At 39.1% G+C, this 18,929-nt stretch overlaps 1 protein-coding gene across 7 annotated transcripts in view; it reads right to left on the reverse strand.

The window, feature by feature from the left end:
- PRKAG2 (protein kinase AMP-activated non-catalytic subunit gamma 2) overlaps positions 1 to 18,929 on the reverse strand; it is a 209,803-nt gene that overhangs the window by 20,593 nt on the left and 170,281 nt on the right. For all 7 annotated transcript variants that reach the window (XR_013831821.1, XM_079946862.1, XM_079946865.1 and 4 more), the window contains 3 exons: positions 7,751 to 7,860; positions 5,884 to 5,965; positions 2,655 to 2,713 (listed from right to left, as the gene is read on the reverse strand). Coding sequence is in view for 6 of the 7 variants with exons in the window: in XM_079946862.1 (XP_079802988.1) it covers positions 2,655 to 2,713; positions 5,884 to 5,965; positions 7,751 to 7,860 (251 nt within the window). In the remaining variant the exon portion in view is untranslated. The remainder of the gene's footprint in view (positions 1 to 2,654; positions 2,714 to 5,883; positions 5,966 to 7,750; positions 7,861 to 18,929) is intronic.

The raw sequence follows: 18,929 nt of genomic DNA on the forward strand, positions 1-18,929 counted from the left end.
ATAGAACTCTTCTCCCTAACATCTAGATTTCTAAATGTGTAGGGAGGAATATTCAGCAGAGAGCCTCCAAACTGCAGTCTAAAGTAGTACAGCCTTATCACCTCCGCAGGAGAAGGGCCATAGATTAGTTGTGGACAGCTGTTTTGTGGCACAGAAACAGTGAGGAAAGCTAAAGACAGAAGCAAGGACTGGGGACAATTAACATATGCAACATCCTAGGAATCAGTGGAAATCTAAGCACCTGACAAGGAATAGGTATCTGTTATAAATAGAGCCCTGCAGCCAAAGATTTAGCAGGTTCAATTCAATGGGAAATCCAGCCTCAGTTCCTTTTCAGGCTCCTTGCCCAACCCTAGTTTCCAAAGCTCTGTTTCATACTCATTGTGTCTAAATCTGATAAGATTTGCCTGACCTTAGGCTGGGTGAGAATTTCCCAAAACTCCACTTTCTCCTTGGTACAGGATTGTTAATTAACAGGGTTTTGCCTAGCCAAGCCAGTATTGGGAGAGCTGGATACATAGACAACTGTGTGTCATGGCTGACAGGCATCATAAAAGAAAGCATTTGACCCACTGTGTCTGTGCACCATTCCAGTGATATATATCTTTAGGATCAGGCTGTATACTTCCAGGTGAAAGAAATCTAAATTTTTCTTTAAACATTTTCACTGTCTCTGTTCCAACAAAATGCATCAGGTACACAGGGAAATACAAGTAGCAGATCAGACTTAACTACCAAATGGTCAGCTGTTTCCTCTCCTTGCACAACTTGATTATTTCCTGAAAAAAACTAATAAAGAAAGTTCTTCTCCTTAAAAGTGCACCAAAAGGGTTTCCCCCCATAACTGAATTTATATGGTTCCAACAATATGCTCTGTGCTTGACTGAAGGGAGAACTGGAACTTACTGGCATAAAAGCACATAGGAAAGTGCATTTCAACCTTGTATGCAAGGCAGAAGAGTTTTAAATTGGAACAGTTGGCATGTTCAGATAAAGCTGCTATGCTGAAATGAACAACAGGAACTAACAGGCTGGATACCAATCACGATTGCTATGTAGCAGATATATCCTGGATCTCAGCTGCATGCCTATACAACTACATGCAGTTCCCACTTACCAAACACAATGTGTACCCAGGAAATTGTTCATTAGGCAAGGGTTTGCATAACAAACTGGTGATTTCCATTATTTCCTATGTGAACATTTCTAACCCATGATCTCTCTCCCCTCTCCCACCACGTTTCTTCATAAAAGGGCTGCAGCCAACCAGGAAAAAAGAGACAAAGACAAAACTAATTTGTCCACACTCTCCCCTCCTTCCCTCTCTCCATGGTTTCTGTCCGAAAATGTCTGCTGCAGACCAACAAAGCACAAACAAGGAAGGAAGTGGGCAAACTCCAGTTGTTTGGATATCAACCAGCTTTGTATGTAGCAAGGTTTGGCTATTACTATGTTCACATAAGTGAAATTTTTGGATAATGAGCAGGTGGATAAGTGGCATCTCTGTGTATAAATTTGTGTCCTAACTTCATATTAGGAAACTGTGGAGGGGTTGGCTCATTTCAGTCTTACAACAAAACTAGGGCCCAAGAGTGTCTTGCCCCAGGACAACTAGTTATTTTCACAGTTAAACCAGCCTTTGAATCAAGGTATCTGCAGTCCAACACTTACTTGATGTACTAAACCACACTGACTCCATTCCACTGTGCATATTTTCTGCATACTTTGTGTTACATCCATGTTCTTTCTGCTTTTTATATTGGTTTGTGCGTACCATTTTATAACTATCATGGTTAAGCCAGCTACCTCATGCACCAGAGAAATAAAAAACAAACTCCTTCAGTATCAGAGACGTGAAATTATCTAAAGCAGGTGTCAGCAAACTTTTTCAGCAGGGGGCCAGTCCACTGTCCCTCAGACCTTGTGGGGGGCCGGACTATATTTCTTTTTTTTGGGGGGGGGGGAGAGAATGAACGAATCCCTATGCCCCACAAATAACCCACATATGCATTTTAAATAAAAGCACACATTCTACTCATGTAAAAGCACCAGCCATGCCCCACAAATAAGCCAGAGGTGCATTTTAAATAAAAGGACACATTCTACTCTTGTAAAAAGACGCTGATTCTTGGACCATCCGTGGGCCAGATTTAGAAGGCGATTGGGCCAGATCCAGCCTCCGGGCCTTAGTTTGCCTACCCATGATCTAAAGCAATGTTTCCTAAACTTGGGTTTCCAGCTGTTTTTTAACTACAACTCCCATCATCCCTAGCTAGCAGGACCAGTGGTCAGGGATGATGGAAACTGTAGTCCAAAAACAGCTGGAGACCCAAGTTCAGGAAACACTAACCTAAAGTATCAAGTTTGATATGAAGACAAGAATAACAGTTCTTATCACCTCTCTTATTCAATAACTAGTAAGTGATATAAGATAAAGAAACCTTTGCCCAAATGTCTACAGAAAAGGTGGGGATCTTAATTTCACATGTACCATTCAGAATCTAGCAGCAAAACTTTCCTTCCTCTTCAAAAGGCAGCATTCTTTCAACCACCCATCCAATTACAAAAAAAAATATTATCAAATACATGGTTATCGATGCTTTTATTTCAGGGATACTCACTAATGATAATTGTATTTATGAGGTTGTACCTACCATTGGAGACTTATAGTATCTATGCAGTATATTAATGAAATCTGTAATAGTTAACATTCCTGTAACAAGAGAAAACAATGCAAAATAAAGATTTAGATCATATTTAGACACAATTTTTAATTAACAAGTTAAAATAAATTAAATATTGCATCCCTAATTGATAAAAGTTCCTTTAAAAAATTCCTAGTGTAGCTTAGAAATATGAGTGTACATGACACTGCCTGCCTTTTACAAGAACAACCAGAGCTACAAAAACATAATTCCTACATAATAAAGGGACATAGCATTTCACATCTGTAAAACTGGTAAGATCTATTTTGTCACACAACTCTAGTAAAATGTCCTCACTAAACAGCTCCTAACTGTTGTTTGGTATATGATCAGGAACCTCAACCTTCCACGCTTACTCCTTCCCTTGTATGCCAAGATTTGTTGTTGTTGTTTAGTCGTTTAGTCGTGTCCGACTCTTCGTGACCCCATGGACCAGAGCACGCCAGGCACTTCTGTCTTCCACTGTCTCCCGCAGTTTGGTCAGACTCATGTTTATAGCGTCGAGAACACTGTCCAACCATCTCGTCCTCTGTCGTCCCCTTCTCCTTGTGCCCTCCATCTTTCCCAACATCAGGGTCTTTTCCAGGGAGTCTTCTCTTCTCATGAGGTGGCCAAAGTATTGGAGCCTCAGCTTCACAATCTGTCCTTCCAGTGAGCACTCAGGGCTGATTTCCTTCAGAATGGATGCGTTTGATCTTCTTGCAGTCCATGGGACTCTCAAGAGTCTTCTCCAACACCATAATTCAAAAATATCAATTCTTCGGCGATCAGCCTTCTTTATGGTCCAGCTCTCACTTCCATACATCACTACTGGGAAAACCATGGCTTTAACTATATGCACCTTTGTTGGCAAGGTGATGTCTCTGCTTTTTAAGATGCTGTCTAGGTTTGCCATTGCCTTTCTTCCAAGGAGCAGGCGTCTTTTGATTTCATGACTGCTGTCACCATCTGCAGTGATCATGGAGCCCAAGAAAGTAAAATCTCTCACTGCCTCCATTTCTTCCCCTTCTATTTGCCAGGAGGTGATGGGCCCAGTGGCCATGATCTTCGTTTTTTTGATGTTGAGCTTCAGACCATATTTTGTGCTCTCCTCTTTCACCCTCATTAAAAGGTTCTTTAATTCCTCCTCACTTTCTGCCATCAAGGTTGTGTCATCTGCATATCTGAGGTTGTTGATATTTCTTCCGGCGATCTTAATTCTGGCATGGGATTCATCCAGCCCAGCCTTTCGCATGATGAATTCTGCATATAAGTTAAATAAGCAGGGAGACAATATACAGCCTTGCCGTACTCCTTTCCCAATTTTGAACCAATCAGTTGTTCCATATCCAGTTCTAACTGTAGCTTCTTGTCCCACATAGAGCTTTCACAGGAGACAGATGAGGTGATCAGGCACTCCCATTTCTTTAAGAACATTTAAGAATTTCTTTAATGCCAAGATTAGATGATTCCATTTTCTGGTTAATTGTAAACGAGAAGTAGCTAATGTGATGTTTAATTACAACTCTCATCAGCCTCAGCCAGCATGGCCAATGGTCAGGAATGAGTTTTTACAGAACTTGGTGAATAAATCAAACTGAACCCAGAAAGTTAAGAGCTTGGCAACTTTACTTAGTTATACACAAGTAGGCCGAACAAAACTGTAGCCATAGTCCTACTGTAAATAATACTGTAGAAACTTCTGGTGATGCAGTCAGACTGTAGGCTGAGTTTCTGATGGAAAGGAACTACAATTACAACTAGAACATACGGAACATGTTAGCGTTTTTATATGCAAGAAATCCGGGAAGAAGCAAAATTCTTTGGCTCCGTTGCTGTTGCACCTACTAGCTGCTTTGAAACAGTAAGAGCAACCCAATCTGTAATTTACACCAGTGGCTGCCAACCAGTACCTCCCTATGTTATTTTCAAAAGGTCTCAGGAAGTTTCCTTTCAAAAATCTAATGCAGGAGAGTGTTTGCTCTTTCTAGTCAATTCTTGTTTACACTGGCTCAGCCTCTCCTAAACTGAACACACCCTTCAACATGACCACATTTCATTGGATACCAGGAATGGATGCCCACGCTTCCATCAGGAGCTGCAAAGAGCTTCACTGTGAGCAAGCATAGCTGTGGCCAGTATAGGTGCTTCCCACTCTCATTGATGGGGCAGCTGATGGGAAAGCTTGTCAGCACCATTTTGTGGTCCTCTCTTTTTTGCTCTTTAAGATGTGAAGCCATTATTGCCCATAGCAGTCATTTTCTGTTATGTCATCTTCATGGTAACAATTTTTAAACTGGTGCATATGGTCCTCTCTCTAAATTCCAAATTTGCCCACTAGTTGGTCACCCCGGGCTTACACTTTTGGTGCAATTCCCTGCCAGTGCTATTCCAGCAGGGAATCTAACAATACTTGGAGGGTATCACAGTGGCTACCTGCTATAAACATTAGCTCACCAGGTTCAGACCAACTGGCGGCGACTGGAAAATTCAAATCTTGGCACACAAGGGAGCATAAAAGTATGAGGTATGTTCTCATATTGTCAATCTATAGTTTGGCATTTAAACTGAATAGTCTCCAAGGCCGTAGGGGAGAGGCCACAGTACAATGGGAGAATTTTTTTGGGGGGGAAATTAAAAATCATGTCTGCATCCTCTTCTTAGGTATGTAATTTCATGTCTTTATGCATGAGAGAATTACAAGTCCAGGCATATTGCTGCTTGCACCTTTTCAGCTCTTTGTATGTTTGGCTCTTGAAAGAGCAATGCTGACTCCTTGGAATTTAAAATATTTTTTTCCAGCCCTGCTTTTATGATACACTAAGCATCCCATTTCCCAGCATTTTAAAATGTCAGTATAAAAAAACCAAGAATTCAGCTTCCTCCACAAAAGCACTAAGTGTTGCAGACCCATCACCCATTCTATGATTTGAGGCCCAGGTTAGAGATAATGGGAAACCACTGTGTCTCAATATTTGAGTGAGCTTCCCCATTGCCTCCACACAGGTGTGAAAGCAGAGACTTCCTGTTATGTCTGAAACAGATATGGACAGTATTTCATGAGTATAAAATAAAAAATTGAAGAGAAGGCAAAAGCACAAAAAAACCCCACAAACCAACACTATATCCGATTCCACTGTATAGTGGAGATGAATTAAATATCTCTCTCCAAACTCTATACTAATATACATTATCTTACCTACAAAGCTTTGTTTTTTACTCTCCCACAGAGGAGCTGCTCGGACACCATTTGCTACCAAGGCAAAGAAAGCTTTCTTTACCTGAAAGACAAAATAAAACAGCATTTTTAAAAAAAGGACATAGAGCATTGCTATTTTTAAAAACCTTATCACACAGCTTGATACTGAGGAGGACATGACAGCTACAATTTGCTAGAAAGGTATGGATGAGTTTCAAGCCTAAAGAAACAACATGGATACACTGAAACACTAGAAACTCCTCTCTCACTTGCTCTATATTCATATGGCATTACACTTGTATGTACAAACCGGAACAGTGATTTAGTTCTTGGCAGCTTCCCAAACCCAAGGACATGGAAAACACTTATTTTATAATAAACCTGCAGTATTAGCCAATGAATATCCCCCACTGCCCTGTACAAAATCACATTCATTGCTGCATTTGTGTTTGCCTCTGGCCCCACCCACCACTGGCTTGTGGGAGGTTGTCCAGAATGGAATCTGGCTCCCCAGCTGAAAAAAATTCCCCATCTATTTCTAAGCCATAATTTGTTTTAAAAGATGGCTTAATCGTGAATGTGACTCCTAGCCTACTGTGAGATGCCCCCCACCTCTGGTGGGTGCCATGTGCAGCACAAAACAAGCTATTGTATGGCTTATCAGATCGTGTAAATCTAATTTGTTTCACATGTTTGTTATTGGCTTATTTCTAGCTTACCATTCATTTGTATGAAATATGACAAGCCATGCTGTGGCTCGTTTGTGCCACACACAGCATTGTACAGAGTGTGTTTATGTGTCATGTGTTTAAAATCAACTATGACTTAGCATGACGTGCAAACTTAGCTCTTCTGGGGGGGGGGGAGGTCACCTGAATCCACTGGCATGTTAAGACTTTAATCATGAGAAAAAATGGTAAAGAATGGAAGACTAGGTTTCCTTCAGGCTATCTGGAGGATAATATACTTTTGTTCTATATAGGTCTTAAGGTTTGAGTGTTGGCCTCCCAACTTTATGAAAGCATGCATTGTATAAAAAGATCTGTCTATCATCAAAGACAAGAGGTTAATTTATTTACCTACCAGGTCCAAGAAGATAATGCAACTACATTATAAAAGGATATATTTTTAGTAACATACTTTTCATTGTAAGCAATTCAATGTGACTTTGAAAGTCAATGACTATAGAAGGAGTGTATTTTGTGTCAACTGGAAATGCTAATTTATATTAAAATGTCATGTTAGAAGGATATATGTCTCTCAGAAAATCTGTTCTATGCCGTTTCTCTGTTCCTATTCTGCTATATTCAGTGCTCCTTTTCAACTTTAAAATGATGTTACAGTGAAAAATGTTAACACAGAGCTGCACAGTCTAAGTGTTGGCTTTATTATGACATTTTTATTTAAAAAAATTCTAAAATGACCTTCATCCAGACAGATCCTAGGTAGGTATATAAAAATTATAGTTTAGTGGGCTTACTTGTAAATACTGACATGCAATCCTTAAAAGTTACTTTACCAAGGTATTTGAAACCTTATGCCATATAATTTATAAAACAAAAGATAGGCATCTGTTCAACATATGATTTTAGAACATATTTGATTGCTCAATTTTCACAACCACACAAAGGCACTTTGTCACTAACCCTTTTCCATTTAAAAGGAAGGGAACTTCCATTGGTCATTAGGACTGATGTCTAATTATTGATTCAAAGAGGAAGAACATTTTTTAAAAAAAACTTTTAAAATGTCTTTGAGGCATTGCATTCTGAAAACAAGGTCATCTGAATCACAGGGCACAACCCATGTATATTATTAATAAGGCAACTAATGGTTAGGAAATGGATTCTGAAAATGGACAACTCACCTGTAGTGTAGTGTCAAAGACCACAAGCTTTGAGCTTGTTGGAACAATATCATAACACTTATGTGACCTCATGAATCGCATGTAGATATCACTTTCTGATTCGCCAACAGCTGTAAGAAAAACAATTTTAAAAAAAATGCCTCAAACCATATGAATGCTATTCTAATTTAAGGAAGGAAAAAGTGAAATTCTCAACAACATTTCTACTGCAATAGTCATATAAACTTGGGCATAATTTTTAAAGTTATTGATGAGAAAAATCAATGAACAAATTTAGTGGGTACGGAGCTCCAGAATGAGGCAGGTTCACTTCCCTGATGAAAGGCAAACCTCATCAAGAAAACAGAATGCCTGGAGAGTAAACAGTGAGATATTCCTCCACAACAGGTCTGAGAATATTGATTTGAATGACTACACATGTGAAAAGGAATTTACCTAAGGAAATTAAAAAGAACATTGTTTGTAAAGATGATTTATTGGCAGTGGTGAGAATGGATTACTTCTAGCGAAGATTTTAAGTGGATTTCAAGAAAAAAGGATGTGGCAACAACAGAAGAGAAGGACATATGTTGGCAACAGGAGTGGGAAACTTGATTTTTAAAAATAAAAATTGTATTCAATTAAATAGGTTTGATTTGTATTAATTTGCAAAACTAATAAAAATAATTTGAAAAAAGAAGAAAGTAAGCAGTGCACCTTTAATGAGAAGTTGAGACAGCCGCTTTTCTATGGTATGATATGTTTCAGCATATTAACAAATATAATTAGAACCATGTGCTTCATACATGCATATGAATTCAGAGCAGACTACTAGGCACATAAACAGCCCAAGTGGACTCCCAGTGTGATAAAAACCTGCCTGAAGGTTCCCTCAGCTTTGCTATGATTTGCACCTCTGGTTTCATGTTGCACAATTATTGCCATGTTGGAAAAAATGATACATAAAGAGTCCCTAATGTTACATCTGAATCAGCACCGATATTTAAAACCTAGTGTTTAAATATTCATGGCATTAAGTCCCAAATCAGATTGCTGTTGCAGTTTTGGGGCGACAATGCAGAACAAAGAGAGCAAAAAATATGAGTGGCTTCTAGAGGATGCCAACATGCCACACAAAGGTTCCTCCAGAATGGGCGAGTTGAGATGGAGCCACTTCACTATGCTTTGAGACAATATAAGTTAACTGCCAGCCATTGTTAGAATTACCCATTTCTATCATGCTTTAAATCTTCTTCAGGTGGCTTACAAAGTAAGTCACAAGGTTACAAATTAAGCTTAGAATAATTCCGTTATTAAATTATTTCTCCACCATCGCATCAGGTAATTCAGGAATCGCCACACTGCCAATTGCCTTTCAATACATTTGTGAATATTTTATTTATTCTGGAAAATCTTTTCAGTTTGCTTCTAGATATGGCCAAGTTAGTTGATATCTGGGAGGGGCTCCCTTCCACAGACATGGCTGGAATCTAAAATTGTGGCTATACCCAAGCCATATAAAGATCCGTTGCAGGTGGAATCCTACTGCACAATGTTTTTGACTAACCATGTACACATAAAATCAACAATGATTCTTAATCTAAAGCCATCATTCATATTAATCATCTGAACTCCAATAGTATAGATATTAAATGTGGGACAAAGCAAGGTTGTCCTTTATTACAATTTTTACTTATTCTAACACTAGGGATTAGAACCTTTTGCTATTACGGCTGAACTTCCCTGCAATGCCCTGCATTGTTTAGCAGGCTCTGGGAAGTGGATAATCTAAACGCAGTTGGAAGAGGCTGTGTCTCTCATATGGATATAGTTACAGCTGCAGCCACTTCAGTGCCAGATCTGCTCAAGTCCTGGCTTACAAGACATCACTTCCTTTTGCTATTAGAATCTGGACCTCGGCAAACATTTCAGGGGTAAATATTAAACGAAGATACTGTATCTTCGGAAAGTACATGGATGATATTATGCTAACTACACCAAAACCCATGGAAACAGCTCAAGCAATACAAGAACTTAAACCAACATTGCCTCTGTCACAGGGTGTGTATTTCCAAAAAATTGAGGCAATGTTTTCATATCCCTCCTCACACACAAAAATCAAGAGTTTACTGAATATTAAAACATATTATGTGAAACTGAAATATCTAGGTATACTTATCACTATAAATTTGAACAGACTGCTTAAAGTCAACTATAGTTGGCTCTGACACACTATTAACCACAATGTTTAAACGCTGGAGAAAAGAAACCTTTACAATACTAGATAGATTAGTGGTAATTAAAATGGTGACTCTTTCCAAGTTAACATACCCCTTTCAAGCTCTTCCAGTATGAATATCGCCTGTACAATCATGTCTTTGGCAACAGAAATGGAATTATTTTATTTTTGATCAATGTAAAATCCATGTAGGGAAGTTTATTTATGTGACCCATCATGAGTGGGGCTGGAGAACCCTGAATTGTAAAGGTAAAGGTACCCCTGACCGTTAGGTCCAGTTGCGGACGACTGGAGTTGTGGCGCTCATCTCGTTCTATAGGCTGAGGGAGCCAGTGTTTGTCCGCAGACAGCTTCAGGGTCATGTGGCCAGCATGACTAAGCTGATTCTGGCAAAACCAGAGCAGCACACTGAAATGCCATTTACCTTCCCGCCAGAGCGGTACCTATTTATCTACTTGCACTTTGATGTGCTTTCAAACTGCTAGGTGGGCAGGAGCTGGGACCGAACAACAAGAGCTCACCCCGTCGTGGGGATTCGAACCACCAACCTTCTGATTGGTGAGAATCCTGAATTGTACTACCTGGCAAATGAGCTTCACCATGCTATTCCAATGATCATGGATGATACAAACAATGGGTTTGTATGCAATCTGAACAGATATAGGGTCTCCCCTTTCATGCCTTTTTGGACTCCAATAATAAATTTCAAAACAACCCACATATACACAACAATTTTCTCCAAACAGCAGTCCACTATTGGCTTAGAAAGGCGGCTGTACTTGCTGCAGCCCTATCCCCTTTAATTTGTTTGGTCTCCATCCCCTCTTTTATCACAAAAATCAAACTTACGATATAAGATGGTTGTGGACTGTAAGAGAATGTTTTACTTTTTTGTGTAGATAATGTTCCCATATTGGAGGACAAACTTAATGAAAGTCTACAAAAACTACATGTACCATGACTTCTGTGGAGGCAGATCTCTACTTTTCTCTAAAGGTATTAGAGAGGCAGTAACATGTAAACTTTCAGAGTTTGAAGGTGTGGTGGGACACTGCAGTAGTAATATTAAGGGTTTGATTTTAGACTATCCTGTAGCTTACTGAAATCACAAGTGAACGGCACAGAAGGCCTTAAAATAATGTTGGAGCAAGAACTGGATTTGAAGCTGGAGGAACAGGAATGGCAGGCAAGATGAAACAAATCCCAATGGTCCATCTCAGTTAGTGACTAAGAAATAGCACTTAAAATGGTACAGAGGTTATCCTGTATAAATTATACACTATCACCATACTGTAGGAGGGGATGCCAGATAGTGTGTACTTAAAACATCTCTGGAGGGATTGTAGAAAAATATAAAAGTTCTGGCTCTCTGTGTTTAAAGAGATTAGCACACTTTCAAATTGTAATGTAACACCCACCCCACAACTAGCTCTTCTAAACATTTATGAAGAGAATGATAAAGGATTATTTTTTAAGGAGTTGGATGCAGTACTGTTCTAGAGGAATTGTTGCAGGAATATATATGGGTGGGGGGCACTACCTCTAGAACAATGCTACATCCTGATGCATCATCATTCAGGGTAGTACAGCAGCTAGTGGCAGAACAATTATTTTAAAAACTCCCCACGAAGGCCACTGCTGCTGCTTCCACTACTTACAATTGTAAATCTGCATACATTTGTTTAGAACCAAGCCAAAAATGCTGACCCACTTTCATGGGTTTGAAGTGGGAAGGCATTTTTGGCTCAGTGCTACTTAAATATTGTTTTGCTATTAATGACCCAAAGAACAGCTATCTCTTCCCTCCACTTGCTCCTTCAGAATCTGATATTTTTTGAATTACTGTAGCCACATTTAACAAATGCCAATTTATTTAATTTGAAACTTGTATTTTCATATGGTTACAAACAACACCTATAATCTCATTATCAAAATTTCTGGTGTTTAACCACTACTTACACTACATAAAAATCACACCCAAGCAAAATCTTCCATCTGATAATCCCAAGTACTACTACTATATGGGTCAAACAGAAGTACTTGTTGTGAAATTCAGATAAGTCATTTCCACACCAGTGCTATTTCTCCCATCCATTTGCCTTGTAGTGATGAAAAGAGAAAAAATAAACTGAGAAACACCTTTATTTTTAATTAAAACATTTTTATATCACTCGGTGTTCAAACACCATGCTTGATTAATTATCAGTATTTCAAGAAGCATGTATAAATGACAGACTGCGCTGCAAGTAATTAGGTACAGTAGAACTTGGATTTAGTCAAGCCATGTAATGCATGCCTTTTCTGTTTTCTTCTGCAAAAGCAATTATGGTAAGTTGTGTAGTCAACAGTATGGACACATCTGCATAAACATTGGTTAATATACCAATGAAGTGAAGAGTTTATATATAATCCAAAGTATAAATCAGGGCAACATTACAGCAATTGTTGTTTGCATTAATCCACAAATGAAGATTCAATGACTTGTGACTGGTTACTCATTAAGACTAGAAATACCATGAAAACAGCCTGGAAGAAAGTATTCCATTTGTATACCTCCATCAAAGCTCAGGAGACTGCATGGGGAGGGAGATCATTTTATTTTATTCAACTGCTCTGTGAGGTAGGTAAAGGTAAGAGACAAATGACTGGCCAAGGCAACTTAGTGAGTGAAACAAGAATCTAAACATGTTACTCACCTCAAACCCAAAATTCTAGAGGCAAAGCCAGACATGGATGATCAGTCAACAGATCTGCACTCATCTTTTTCAAAGCTTACAGTATAAAGCAACCTTTTCTCCCAGTCAATATCGCTCCAGTTATTAGCATCGCTTGCCTGGAAAAAAGCAAGTTCCTGTCCCCCACTGGACAGAATGAATCCCCAGTTAAATCAGGAAATGATACAGGGAGAAAAGGTTAAATCCTTGCCACTTCAGCTCTTTGGCACCAGTCAAATATGGTCCCTGCCCCCTTGCAGCTTTCTTTAGAAAAACCTTTACCATAGATCTTGCATCTCATCTCGTTTAGTTACCTTATCACTGCTGCATATTGCCTGCATGAATCACTATTTAAATTAGGAATAATGAACCTGTGGCCCTCCAGATGTTGAATAACTACAACTCCCATCATCCCTAATTATTGGCCATGCTGGCTGGGGTGATGGAGTCCAGCAATGCTTGTAGGGTTTCTTGATTTAGGGATTGGGAGTGGCCTTTCCTCTAAGGAGGTCCGGGTGGCATATATGGTTTTCCTTGTGAAGAAGGTTAGGCTGAGAGATAGTGACTGGTTTCACAGGTGGTCTCACAAGTCACGGTCTAACCACTACACCACACTGGCTACCAAGTTACATACACTGGGACAACTCCATATAGTAATGCAGTACTCCTTTGTGACTTATGATCAGCATTGTACTGATGCTGATGTAACTATGAAACCGTAAGGAGAAATGGGCAGAAGTGCGACTGTAAGGGTGGAGTAGCTAGTCTAACTGTCATCTTATCCTACTGATGTCAAAAGTTATGCTAGCTGTTCTACACACTTACCAACTCAATGGAAAACTAAAATGAATGCCAATCATCCTTCAGGTCATGTTGTAGAATAGGAGGGCAGCACCAGAAAGACATAAGCAAGGGCCTAGAACTCATACAAACACAAGATGAAGCTACAGCACTCTGCTCCTCACATCTAAGTAAGGAGATGGATTTAACGAAAGGGGAGTTTTATACAAAACAAGACTACAAAGGGCAAACAAACAACACTCCCCTTTTCAGAAACCATTATTAGGCACACTTCAGGATTCCACACACATACAACTATCTTCAGCCCTGGTGAAGTTTCCCCCATACACTGGGAAAAGCAATGGGACACCAAACATTCACATTCCATTGATTGCTATCACTGGTCTTTATTTTTCATTAAAAGATCAGAACCATAGTGCATGATAGGAGAACAAACAGTAATGAGACAGATCCAATGCAACTTCCTTCAGTAAGTGGGTATTGCCTTAATATTGTTTCCTCAAATGTAGATATCAGGAGAACTACTACTTGAGTGCATACTCACATAAGTGGACAGTGTGACTGTGACATGCAAAAAATGGAAGAGAAACAGGAGCTGTCACTATCTTAATCAGGCAATAGGACCACTATTTCCATTTAAGTCATATAAACTACCCAATTTTGGAAGTTGGATACTACAGCGCAGGTCTAATGCTTACATTCAAGATGTTATTGGCAAGTGCAAAGAGCTCACACTACAATTCTACCTGGGAGCGAGCCCCAAAGAAACCAGTCCCGTCATGTTCAAAAATTAATCAGAGAAAACAAAGCCCACCTGTCACTTGAGAATTCACAGCAAGTCTTTCTAACATGAGGAAGTTTTTAGCTTAAGGCAAAAATGACTTACAGTACTAATACTATACTTCAACACTTGGAGAGGATGTCAGCATCTCCCATTCCTTTTCTTCAATATAAGATTTTAACAAATTGCTCTGACAGCAAGAATTCAGTGTCAGAAACCTTTTTGTCCCTGGCCACCAATGTGTAAAAAGATATCTCAAAGAACAAATGCAGTTTTGTATATTGTCTACTGCTTCTTGTTCTTAAAACTGTGCTGATGAGAAATGGATGGAAGCCAACATTGCAGCAGAACCAGTTATCCAAGATAGACTTACAGCTCTGCACCAACCAGTTAACAGAAGTGATAGGTATATAGTTTGCAACCAAATTGAATTGTAGTCCAATTTGCTTTGAAAGCAAAGACACTAATTTCAGAACACATTAACACTATAAGTTTAAACTATGCTACACAACAAGCTGTTTAATAATTAAAGTTTCATGCCGAACAAATAAATATATCAGGACACTCAATCGTTAATAAAGCAACTTTTAATAACTGAAAAGTCTAATACCAAGGACAGGAACCAGTTCCCCAATTCTTCCTTCACATGATTATAAAAATTAAAACAATCAAATACATTGCTTACTGAGACAAGTACAGCTGTTGTTAACAACAGTACTGCTTTTGTCACCGAACCATTTTCAGCTATGAAATATGGTAATAACCTTATTCTCAATAAAACAGATTAATCCATTCTCAGAATCATATCTCTATGGTGCTTTATAAAATTATTTTATACAGGTTGCCTACTGGGTTTAAATATTCTGTAAAAGTGACATGAGCACCACATTTTTATTGGGAAGCTGGGCTAGAGAGAAAGGAGCTCTCTAGTTGGATGTATTGGTTCCATTTAATCAAGGCAGCAGTTCCTCTCCCTATGAGCAGATATAATTTTCATGACTTCTATTCCAGAGCAGTCTCCTGTGTGCCACTGGGGAGATGATTATGCATCATGGAAGCAAGTGGTAAAATTTCACTGGAAAAGATGTATCTCTTGTACAAAGGAAAACATTGCAGGTGTTTTCCTGGAGGGGGCGCAAACTAAGGGCTAGCTCTCTGCTTGTAAAATGTCTGTAGAGCTAAAACTCACAAACCTCTCAGGGACAGAAATCTCATCTGATCATATATTTCAATTCCCCCAATCAAGATGGAGCGAGTGAACGCAAACATCAACTTATCTGTGTGAACAGAACAGTACTGGTGGCAGGACAGAGTTTTAATTTATCTTAAGTGGGAATCAAACAATTTTTGTTCTCCTCCCTCTTAGAAATAAACCTATTTTACACGAAGCATCAATTTGGCTACAAGGTTCATGCCCTGACCCTGAATGTCATAGTTCTTCATACAACAAATAGGGGAAAGGCTAGGCATGAGCAATGTGACTACTGACTTTTGATGAGAGTTGAAACTTGCTCCTGAACAGGATTAGAAATGGTGACAAAAACCAATTGTGAGTACAACGGACTTGTACAATATGCTGAGTACAATAGACTTGTACAATTGCACCAAGTAATCTTTTTAACATAGCCAAGATCTCCTAATCTTGTGCCCTCTGCTACATATTCTAGACAACAACTCCTGCCACAGGAGCTAACTCCTAGGGACCAAGGTCCCTTCGCCCCCTACCAATAAAATATTTGAGGGGGGCAGGCCAAAAATAATCTCTTGTATCCATTTACTGCTTTATCACAAAATTCTCAGCTCAAGAAGAAAAGACACTTTTGACATTCCTAATGCAGTCAAAGCTTAGACCAAGTGTTTTAGCATCTTTAAAGCACTAATTTAAATTGAAGATGCAGTTACTCGGAAGAGATAATTCATAAAAGCAAACACAACCATTAGATCAGAAGGAGAGTCTTGCAGCTCTACTACCCACTAAAGTGTGATTCTGCAGTCATTCCATAGTGAGACCCATTAAGAAACTGGTCTTGTTGATGTTTCAAGCCAACACATAGCAATGATCAAAAGTCAGTCCTATCATTCATGAGGTGGTCCAGGAAACCTTCCAATGCAAAGTCGCATCAAGCTGCTAACAGCACAATCCTATATGTATTTACTCAAAAGCTACATCCTACTGTGTTTAGGATTGCAGCCTGAGTCCACTAACTGTCCTCAAAGTCTGCTAATCACAGGAAGAATGGAACAAGTTCTTAGGGGGGAAAAAGCTCTGTTGATTATAAAGCATTTTTTCTCTGTAAATATGTTCTGGAAAACTGCTTTTGATTGTTGTACTGCCTATAACTCTTAAGAGTCTAACAAACTGAGTCACCCAAAATTGAAAAGAAAAATGAATCCTTTGTTAAAAGATCTTTTAAATAAGAAGCTCAGTTATGAGTGGGAATGCAAGAAGCATTATGTTGACTTGTCCATCTAATTAAGTAGGCTTTCTCAAAACAAAACAGACTTTGAGAGTCTCTGTGCTGAAATATCCTTTAAGAGCTTTCTGTTATTTATACCATCTTTACATGACATAGCAGTCACTCTATAGTATCTTCTATAACAAAAGTATATTGGGGGAAAATAAGCCTGTAGAAAATTTACAGAGGCTTAAATTTCCAAAACAAAATGTGGATATGAAGTTGTGTGAAGAGATTGCAGTCACAACAGTGCATTTTGAACAAGTATTTTAATGGAGGTCCATGGAAGATTATCTGCTCAGGAGAACTGTGCATATCTGCAGAACTAACTGTTCAGAGGTACTCTAAATGCCTCTAGGGGGCAAACAGTAAAGGTGCCAGATGTCCCTTATTTTAACTCACTGACCCTTAATCCAGAATACCACAGTCCATTAGAGCACAATAGCAATCCATTATGTCAGACACCACTGCTCAGAAGTGTTGCTTTTAAAAACAATTAGGTTTGGAAATCTCAATATGAGCTGCCCCCTCTTACAAAACTACAAATAAAGAGCTATAGTGCCTAAGAAGGCCTGTGTATACATCAAAAGTTTATTTTGAGGTCTCAGAGTTGCATGTGGCAGGTTGCCTGTTTAGCTAGTTTTTAGATGGCTGTGTGAGAGAACATTTTTAGAACGCAACCGACACCAAAGGGCAACTAACTGATGGGATTAATGATGCTGGAAGGAGAAACCTATTCCATGGAACGAGAATAGACTGTGCACACAAAACATATCTATTCTAATGGAAACAGGTAATTCCCGTTGCTTGGGGAGGAAATAGGTAATTCCCGTTCGGGAATTGCTTGGGGAGAAGTAATTTCTGTATGGCAAGAATGCAGAAATAGATTACACCTGTTCTATTGGGCAGACTGCAGGTTTGTCCCTGATCTACTAAATAAGTAATTGTTCTACTCACCCCTAGCCTCAATGCCATACTGTTTCAGAATAGCTACTTCACACAACTGTGTTCTGACAGAGCAGAAATGAATTTACCTTCTAGAACCACCCTCTCCAAATGCAAGTGGGACACAGCATTTAAAGGGTATTACCCAATGCCATAGAGAACAGGAATCAAGAATTTTTAGAGGAATAATTTTATGAAATGCCACTTGTCATAACAGTGGTGCAGAGCGAAGGAAAGCTACCTCTGATGAAGTTTCCTTTCCCATAGAGCTATTAAAAGGTCCTCTTGAATACCTTTTAATTAACACTGCTTTTAATTAATGTGTGTAGGTCTGTATTTTAATACTGTTGCTGTTTTAATTATGCTTTTAGCTTTGACTGATTTTTTTTCAAATTATTGTATGTTCAATTTTCTCTCTCTTTCTCTTTTTAATAGTCCATTTTGAGATGAACCTCCTCAGAAGCGTTTACTCTGTAAAGAGAAATACACATTCTGAAATAAATATATAAACCTAAGAACCCAGGCATGAAAGAGTTGATATTTTAGACCGTAGGCTCCATGGGGACAGGGATACATCCTTTCACTTGTGAACCCATGTACACAAACGGTACTGAAGAAACTAACTAATCCACATTAAGCCACCTTGACCATGGCTGCGTATTCACCATACATTTAAAAGCGCACGACTTTCCCCAAAGAATCTGAGGGGGCTGCAGTTTGAATGTGGCAGGAATTGTAGCTCTGTGAGGAGAAAACGACACTTCCAGGGATTTTCTTTGGGAGAAACAAACGTACTGTAAATTCCGCCCACGCACTGTATGAACGGCTGTCAATTCTTTGGATGGGGGGGGGGGCGCAATACCATTTTAGCCCAGATCTTACCACACACCTCTACCTTGCTCCTCCCATTGTTACTTGGGAGAGGTTGCTTAGAATATAAAGAAGCCTATATCCTGTCTATCCCCCCGCCCACTTTACCTTTCATTCTCCCTCACCAAATCATTTATTGCAAGCCACCGGTTAGGTATTATTAATTAATTTATTTTTTTTATTATTATTATTATTATTATTATTATTATTATTATTATTATTCCGGCACTCATGCAACTGGTATGCCTGGCTACTCCAGAAATCCCCTCCCCACCCCAGCAGGGAAATGAAATCTTGTGTGTGTGTGTATATGAGAGAGAGAGATCGAGAGAGAGAGATCTAGAAAGAGAGATCTAGAGAGAGAGATCTATACCAAAACTGCCGGCTCCTCCAG

The sequence above is a fragment of the Podarcis cretensis genome, assembly GCF_951804945.1.
Source record: "Podarcis cretensis genome assembly, chromosome: 12".
Taxonomy (NCBI): domain Eukaryota; kingdom Metazoa; phylum Chordata; class Lepidosauria; order Squamata; family Lacertidae; genus Podarcis; species Podarcis cretensis.